This window comes from Panulirus ornatus, chromosome 40, assembly GCF_036320965.1.
Source record: "Panulirus ornatus isolate Po-2019 chromosome 40, ASM3632096v1, whole genome shotgun sequence".
Classification (NCBI taxonomy): Eukaryota; Metazoa; Arthropoda; class Malacostraca; order Decapoda; family Palinuridae; genus Panulirus; species Panulirus ornatus.
The window spans coordinates 10029543-10039593 of NC_092263.1; the positions used below are offsets into that span (position 1 = coordinate 10029543).

Here is a 10051-nt window from a genome sequence, read left to right on the forward strand (position 1 = left end):
TATACCACCTACACATGGGGGGTCGTTATACCACCTACACATGGGGGGGTCGTTATACCACCTACACATGGGGGTCGTTATACCACCTACACATGGGGGGGTCGTTATACCACCTACACATGGGGGGGTCGTTATACCACCTACACATGGGGGGGTCGTTATACCACCTACACATGGGGGGTCGTTATACCACCTACACATGGGGGGTCGTTATACCACCTACACATGGGGGGTCGTTATACCACCTACACATGGGGGTCGTTATACCACCTACACATGGGGGGTCGTTATACCACCTACACATGGGGGTCGTTATACCACCTACACATGGGGGGTCGTTATACCACCTACACATGGGGGGTCGTTATACCACCTACACATGGGGGTCGTTATACCACCTACACATGGGGGGTCGTTATACCACCTACACATGGGGGGTCGTTATACCACCTACACATGGGGGTCGTTATACCACCTACACATGGGGGGGTCGTTACACTTCGCAGTTCCAGACCCAGAACACGACCCTCGGGAGGGTCAGGTTAAGAAGCCAGGCTCAATATACACCTTACTAAGGTCGTACTCCCTCCTACTCATCCATTCCCGGCGCTACCTCGCCCTAAAGGAAAGACCATCGCCACCCCCTGCGTTAACGAGGTAGCGCCAAGAAAACAGGCAAAAAAAAAAAAAGGCCCGATTCGTTCATACTCAGTCTCTAGCTGCCATGTAATAATGCACCGAAACCACAGCTCCCTTTCCACATCCAGGCCCCACAGAACCTTCCATGGTTTACCCCAGACGCTTCACATGCCCTGGTTCAATCCATTGACAGCACGTCGACCCCGGTATACCACATCGTTCCAATTCACTCTATTCCTTGCACGCCTTTTACCCTCCTGCATGTTCAGGCCCCGATCACTCAAAATCTTTTTCACTCCATCTTTCCACCTCCAATTTGGTCTTCCACTTCTCCTCGTTCCCTCCACCTCCGACACATATATCCTCTTGGTCAATCTTTCCTCACTCATTCTCTCCATGTGCCCAAACCATTTCAAAACACCCTCTTCTGCTCTCTCAACCACGCTCTTTTTATTTCCACACATCTCTCTTACCCTTACGTTACTTACTCGATCAAACCACCTCACACCACACATTGTCCTCAAACATCTCATTTCCAGCACATCCATCCTCCTGCGCACAACTCTATCCACAGCCCACGCCTCGCAACCATACAACATTGTTGGAACCACTATTCCTTCAAACATACCCATTTTTGCTTTCCGAGATAATGTTCTCGACTTCCAAACATTTTTCAACGCTCCCAGAACTTTCGCCCCCTCCCCCACCCTATGATCCACTTCCACTTCATGGTACAGAAGGTGGGTGGGGGTGAGGACTGACCAGCAGGGTGGGTGGGTACAGGAAGGTGGGCGGGGACTCACCAGCAGGGTGGGCGGGTACAGGAGGGTGGGCGGGGACTCACCAGCAGGGTGGGCGGCGACCAGCAAGGCAGCGCCCAGGAAGGCGATGGCTCTCAACATGGCGACGTCGGGTCAAGTGCTCAACCACACCCTGTAACACACATCACATGACGTCACCTCCACCACGTAAATCTATCTATATATATATATATATATATAATATATATATATACACCTCCCATACTAAATATATTTTTTATATACACAAAACAAATTATTAACAGATAAATCAATCAGATATGGCATGTGAAATGGATTCATTTCCTACTTTTAACCTGAAAATAATGTTATATTTCCTAACCTAAGTTCTAACTCCAATATATATGTCCAAACCACTTTGTAGACACACACACATGAACATTTATAATGTATATTGTGAAAGAAAACGTACAGAGGGGAACTTACATGTTTAGATTATAAGAAAATATGTAATTTATCGACTTATTTTTGTGGGGAAAGATAACTTAGTTTTCTTCAATCATTTATATACACGAATGTTCAATGGATGGGTTTGGTGTTTCATGAAAAAAAAATGTTTCTCTCAATACAACATGTAATACAATATCTATCAATACATGTAAATACAATATCTAAATACAACATGTATATACAATATCTCAATACATGTAAATACATTATCTATCTCAATACAACGTGTATATACAATATCTATCTCAATAAAATGTGTATATATATATATATATATATATATATATATATATACGTGTATATACAATATCTATCTCAATGAAATGTGTATATATATATATATGTATTATCTAAATACAGTATAAACATTTGGGCTCGTGAGGTATATACATCGACTACCCCAGGCCACCATGTGCCCTAGAACCAACCTTAGTCAACACATAATTTGAAACCATTGTTCTCCAAATACTTTAACAACATTTAACCTATTTTAACAATGTTTCGTGCCCTCATCAACACTCTCTAGTTATTCACTGGGGAAATTAATTAATATAAAAGTCTACCTACAACTGAAGAACATCAATAGTTAATTATTCATCAGAATACATTATACTTAAGTATACATACATTGTACTTAATGTATACATACATATTCTTCACTAGGATATTCCATTAATATCAAGTTTACCTTCAATTGCATCATATCCTAAATTAATTAGTAGTTTACCTTCAATTGCATCATAATCCTACAGTAATTAGTCATTAGAATACACTGTAATTAAGTAATCACAGTTGGGTCGTTAAGTGCCATTAGGCCTAACAACCCTCTTTCTCTCCTACCCTCCAGGAGAAAACCTCTTCCCTCTTTCACTAAATCGTATGAACAGTGAAGAACAGTGAAGAACAGGGTCGTTCAGAGGCACAAGAACAAGACGACGACCATGACCTTCCTGAAGAAGGAAGGAAGGGAGTGAGGGAGTGAGGGAAGCGCGCGCACTTACCACAACAGCAGACGACGGAGGCAAGATGGCTGCCAGTGTGGTGTAGGGCCAGGTATATATCTGGTGCCCCACACACACCTGCTGGCCTCCCACCTCTTATCTGGTCCGACCTGCCACGTCACCACCTACCCACCTACCTTACCCACCTACCCTTTGAGGTTAGTGACGCCTCGGGTAGCCTGGCCCACACCAACTGACTCACCGCCTCCTCCTCCTCCGTCGTCGCCTTCGTCAGCCGCCATATTGATGCGCGTGCGCACACACACACACCCACTCAAGCACTTTTGATTTTTTTTCTCTTATTTTCGTGCTAAGACGTCACTCTAAATTCCACAAGAGTATAGCACATTCTTTGTACATTAATAGTGTGCCTTGTGCTGTATTGTATGTCATTAAATATTAATATTTCGCTCATTTTGCCTTACAAACACCATTAACTTCCCTCTGTCTCTGTTATCAAGTTTTAATCACTTCCTATTTACCATTAAACATTCTGCTATGGTGGACTTTACACCCATTAATATATTGATATATACAGAAGCAGCTAATGTGACAGACAACTGGAAGAAATATATATATACCAAGATTTATATATCAAGTCCAACTATTTTCTGTATGGTATAGAAATTCGGCGATTCATTTTCTAAAGTTTTTGACACAAATGGTTCATTAATCATCATCTACTTCATCTAAACTATGATGAATCAAAAAGAAAGAATGTTAACATCAAGTTCCTATATATCGTTATAATATATATATATCTTTCTTTTTTCTTTCATACTATTCGCCATTTCCCGCATTAGCGAGGTAGCGTTGAGAACAGAGGACTGGGCCCTTGAGGGAATATCCTCACCTGGGCCCCTTCTCTGTTCCCTCTTTTGGAAAATTAAAAAAAAAAAGTGAGAGGGGAGGATTTCCAGCCCCCCGCTCCCTCCCCTTTTAGTCGCCTTCTACGACACGCAGGGAATACGTGGGAAGTATTCTTTCTCCCCTATCCCCAGGGATATATATATATATATATATATATATATATATATATATATATATATATATATATATATATTCCTATGAGTCCAAGGGGAAAATGAAACACGAAAAGTTCCCAAGTGCACTCTCGTGTAATAATCACATCATCACGGGAGACACAAGAGAGAAATATAACAGTCAGTTGATATATATATATATATATATATATATATATATATATATATATATATATATATATATATAAATTCACTCTAGTTTACGGGGGAAAATATCACGAAGGAAATTCCACATACAAAAAGTCATTTCCTTTTGTGTAGTGGAATGTGTCAACAGTTATTTACTTCCCCCCCCCCCCCCCCCCCACTTTCCCCCAGGGGCGTCACCATGTGTACGGTTCCCAGAGACAACAAAAGCCACCGGGGGAGGTTTTTTGTACTACGACGTTACGCAAGCGACTCCACCGTCTGCCATGATGGAAATACCCCAAAAATTGGCTGTATGATATCAACCCTCTTCAGTACCATCCCAAGTAACATGTTATCATACCTGGGGACCATAATGTCTTCTTCACAGGTATGATAATAATATTCGTCATTGATAACTCACCTATTAATGTGGATCCAGAGAATGTATCATTCATATACATTCCTACACATACGCGTATTCAATACCTGAATTGTTTATATTCTAATTAGCCTCTTCTATGTTTATTCTATGTCTTCCAGCACAAACAAAAAACGTGCAGAGCCCCACCCAGTGGTCCATGGTCCCAGCTAGTGGTCCGTGGCCCCACCCAGTGGTCCATGGTCCCACCTAGTGGTCCGTGGCCCCACCCAGTGGTCTATGGTCCCAGCTAGTGGTCCGTGGCCCCACCCAGTGGTCCATGGTCCCAGCTAGTGGTCCGTGGCCCCACCCAGTGGTCCATGGTCCCAGCTAGTGGTCCGTGGCCCCACCCAGTGGTCCATGGTCCCAGCTAGTGGTCCGCGACCCCACCCAGTGGTCCATGGTCCCAGCTAGTGGTCCGTGGCCCCACCCAGTGGTCCATGGTCCCAGCTAGTGGTCCGTGGCCTCACCCAGTGGTTCATGGTCCCAGCTAGTGGTCCGTGGCCCCACCCAGTGGTCCATGGTCCCACCTAGTGGTCCGTGGCCCCACCCAGTGGTCCATGGTCCCAGCTAGTGGTCCGTGGCCCCACCCAGTGGTCCATGGTCCCACCTAGTGGTCCGTGGCCCCACCCAGTGGTCCATGGTCCCAGCTAGTGGTCCGTGGCCCCACCCAGTGGTCCATGGTCCCAGCTAGTGGTCCGCGACCCCACCCAGTGGTCCATGGTCCCAGCTAGTGGTCCGTGGCCCCACCCAGTGGTCCATGGTCCAAGCTAGTGGTCCGTGGCCTCACCCAGTGGTTCATGGTCCCAGCTAGTGGTCCGTGGCCCCACCCAGTGGTCCATGGTCCCAGCTAGTGGTCCGTGGCCCCACCCAGTGGTCCGTGGCCCCACCCAGGTGGTCCGGGACCCCACGCAGTAGACTGTGACCCCACCCAGTGCTCCGTGACCCCACCCAATGGTCCGTTACCCCACCCAGTGGTCCGTGACCCCTACCCGGTGGTCCGGTAACCCCCGGGTACTTGGCCTGTGTTTCCCCCAGGTCCTGTCTAGCCGTAGTGGCCACAGTGGATAACATGATAAAGATAATCTATTCTCTGCACATGTCGGACATGCAACACCTCTGTGTATTTGCACATGTCGGACATGCAACACCTCTGTGTATTTACACATGTCGGACATGCAACACCTCTGTGTATTTCACCATCTTACTTCAACCAACCCCGTCGCTTCTCTCTTCATCATCAACAGAAAACGCCATGTGGGCCAAACACACACACACACACACACACACACACAGGCCATGGGATTGGCCCAACTTAATATGAGATTCGAACCGATGGTCTGGAAATGTAAAGACATTTTGCTCATATACATCTTGCTCACGCATCAGGATTATGAAAATTTCATCTCTTTCTTCTCCTCCTTCGCTAGTTTATAGCGAAGCCTTGACCTAACCTAACCTAGCCTAGCTTAGCCTAACTTAGCCTAGCCTATCCTAACCTAACAGCCTAGCCTATCCTATCCTAACCTAACCTAACCTAACCTAGCCTAGCCTAGCCTAGCCTAACCTAATCTAACCTAACCTAACCTAACCTAACCTAATCTAACCTAATCATATTTATATTTAATCATATTAACCTAATCATATTTTTTTTAATTTTCCAAAAGAAGGAGCAGAGAAGGGGGCCAGGTGAGGATATTCCCTCTAAGGCCCAGTCCTCTGTTCTTAACGCTACCTCGCTAACGCGGGGAATGGCGAATAGTTTGAAAGAAAAAAAGAAAATATATATATATATATATATATATATATATATATATATATATATATATATATATATATATATATATATATATATATATATATATATATATGGTCGTGTTCTGATGGTATATATATATATATATATATATATATATATATATATATATATATATATATATATATATATATATATATATATATATTGATTAATTGAGAGGGTGAAGGCATGTACAGAGCATCAGATTGGGGAAGAGCAGTGTGGTTTCAGAAGTGGTAGAGGATGTGTGGATCAGGTGTTTGCTTTGAAGAATGTATGTGAGAAATACTTAGAAAAGCAAATGGATTTGTATGTAGCATTTATGGATCTGGAGAAGGCATATGATAGAGTTGATAGAGATGCTCTGTGGAAGGTATTAAGAATATATGGTGTGGGAGGCAAGTTGTTAGAAGCAGTGAAAAGTTTTTATCGAGGATGTAAGGCATGTGTACGTGTAGGAAGAGAGGAAAGTGATTGGTTCTCAGTGAATGTAGGTTTGCGGCAGGGGTGTGTGATGTCTCCATGGTTGTTTAATTTGTTTATGGATGGGGTTGTTAGGGAGGTGAATGCAAGAGTTTTGGAAAGAGGGGCAAGTATGAAGTCTGTTGGGGATGAGAGAGCTTGGGAAATGAGTCAGTTGTTGTTCGCTGATGATACAGCGCTGGTGGCTGATTCATGTGAGAAACTGCAGAAGCTGGTGACTGAGTTTGGTAAAGTGTGTGAAAGAAGAAAGTTAAGAGTAAATGTGAATAAGAGCAAGGTTATTAGGTACAGTAGGGTTGAGGGTCAAGTCAATTGGGAGGTAAGTTTGAATGGAGAAAAACTGGAGGAAGTAAAGTGTTTTAGATATCAGGGAGTGGATCTGGCAGCGGATGGAACCATGGAAGCAGAAGTGGACCATAGGGTGGGGGAGGGGGCGAAAATTCTGGGAGCCTTGAAGAATGTGTGGAAGTCGAGAACATTATCTCGGAAAGCAAAAATGGGTATGTTTGAAGGAATAGTGGTTCCAACAATGTTGTATGGTTGCGAGGCGTGGGCTGTGGATAGAGTTGTGCGCAGGAGGATGGATGTGCTGGAGAAAAAAAAAAAAAAAAAAAAAAAAAATATATATATATATATATATATATATATATATATATATATATATATATATATTTTCTTTTTTTTTTTTTTTGCTTTGTTGCTGTCTCCCGCGTTTGCGAGGTAGCGCAAGGAAACAGTCGAAAGAAATGGCCCAACCCACCCCCATACACATGTATATACATACGTCCACACACGCAAATATACATACCTACACAGCCTTCCATGGTTTACCCCAGACGCTTCACATGCCTTGATTCAATCCACTGACAGCACGTCAACCCCGGTATAACACATCGATCCAATTCACTCTATTCCTTGCCCTCCTTTCACCCTCCTGCATGTTCAGGCCCCGATCACACAAAATCTTTTTCACTCCATCTTTCCACCTCCAATTTGGTCTTCCACTTCTCCTCGTTCCCTCCACCTCCGACACATATATCCTCTTGGTCAATCTTTTCTCACTCATTCTCTCCATGTGCCCAAACCATTTCAAAACACCCTCTTCTGCTCATTTTTGCTTCCCGAGATAATGTTCTCGACTTCCACACATTCTTCAAGGCTCCAAGGATTTTCGCCCCCTCCCCCACCCTATGATCCACTTCCGCTTCCATGGTTCCATCCGCTGCCAGATCCACTCCCAGATATCTAAAACACTTTACTTCCTCCAGTTTTTCTCCATTCAAACTCACCTCCCAGTTGACTTGACCCTCAACCCTACTGTACCTAATAACCTTGCTCTTATTCACATTTACTCTTAACTTTCTTCTTTCACACACTTTACCAAACTCAGTCACCAGCTTCTGCAGTTTCTCACATGAATCAGCCACCAGCGCTGTATCATCAGCGAACAACAACTGACTCACTTCCCAAGCTCTCTCATCCACAACAGACTTCATACTTGCCCCTCTTTCCAAAACTCTTGCATTCACCTCCCTAACAACCCCATCCATAAACAAATTAAACAACCATGGAGACATCACACACCCCTGCCGCAAATCTACATTCACTGAGAACCATATATGTATATATATATATATATATATATATATATATATATATATATATATATATATATATATATCGGCAGGATAGAAAACCAGGTGGTTACCCCAGCCACGAGCCAGACGGGGCCCCCGGGAGGAGGGGGAGGCCCTTGGAACAGGTGCAGGTGGGGCGTGGCGACACATGGCTAGGCTGAGACAGAACCCATCTGGCAACCATCTGGTGACGTCAGCAAGACTCGGTCATCAGGGAAATGGAAACTGGAGATAAATGGAAACATGTTACTACTGATGGTTATAATACACACACACACACACACACACACACACACACACACACACACACACATACACACACACACACACACACACACATACACACACAGACACACACACACATACACACACACACACATACACACACACACACACATACACACACACATACACACACATACACACATACACACACACACACACACACACACACACACACTGTGTACATGATGATATAATGATAATGTGATTAATAATAATAATATCAGAATATGGAGATAAGTTCTTATCCACAGATGACCTGAGAAATAATAGAGACATCAGAATATATAGAGACATCAGAATATATAGAGACATCAGAATAAATAGAGACATCAGAATATATAGAGACATCAGAATATATAGAGACATCAGAATATATAGAGACATCAAAATATATAGAGACATCAGAATATATAGAGACATCAGAATATATAGAGACATCAGAATATATAGAGACATCAGAATATATAGAGACATCAAAATATATAGAGACATCAGAATATATAGAGACATCAGAATATATAGAGACATCAGAATATATAGAGACATCAAAATATATAGAGACATCAGAATATATAGAGACATCAGAATATATAGAGACATCAGAATATATAGAGACATCAGAATATATAGAGACATCAGAATATATGGCTAATATATCATTAAATAAACTTAACAACATGATGAAATGGTTAGGACATCAAAATAGATGGGTAAACATCACTACCAATAGAACACTACGACCCAAAATGGTTCGAAATTAAGACCAATGAGACATCAAGACACTAACAAGACACCAGGACCAATAGTTAGACCATCAACTGGTGACCAATCAGGCACGACCAATCGGTAATGAGTTACGCTGTAACAACTAAATTGCTGTTCATAATGATCCAATAATACTCAGTACTTACATAGGCCAATTGTAATAGATGTTAACATGTACATCTGTACTACCTTTACTATCTGAACTGTAAATTAAATGAAGACAATGATGATGATGGATACAATGACCAATTGGTTGTTTGGGTCATGGATATAATGATGATAATGGGTCATTATACCATTAAGATAATGACAGATGACTATGTGAGTCATTGAAATTAGGAATGTCTCTGTCATGAATACGACTATAGGCTGTTTACACCATGAAGATAATGATAATAGGTTGTTTACACCATGAAGATAATGATAATAGGTTGTTTACACCATGAAGATAATGATAATAGGTTGTTTACACCATGAAGATGATAATAGGTTGTTTACACCATGAAGACAATGATAATAGGTTGTTAACACCATGAAGATATTGATATGTTGTTTACACCATGAACATAATGATAATAGGTT

The 10051-nt window shown here is 42.5% G+C and overlaps 1 protein-coding gene across 1 annotated transcript in view; it reads right to left on the bottom strand.

Annotated features, from left to right (window-relative positions):
• Positions 1–3028, bottom strand: part of LOC139761360 (uncharacterized) — a 15072-nt gene extending 12044 nt beyond the window's left edge. Inside the window, exons 1-2 of the mRNA XM_071685460.1 lie at positions 2912–3028; positions 1484–1572 (exon numbers count right to left, since the gene is read on the bottom strand). Of these exons, the coding sequence (XP_071541561.1) occupies positions 1484–1541 (58 nt within the window). The 5' untranslated portion in view covers positions 1542–1572; positions 2912–3028. The remainder of the gene's footprint in view (positions 1–1483; positions 1573–2911) is intronic.
• Between the last annotated feature and the right edge of the window lie 7023 nt (positions 3029–10051).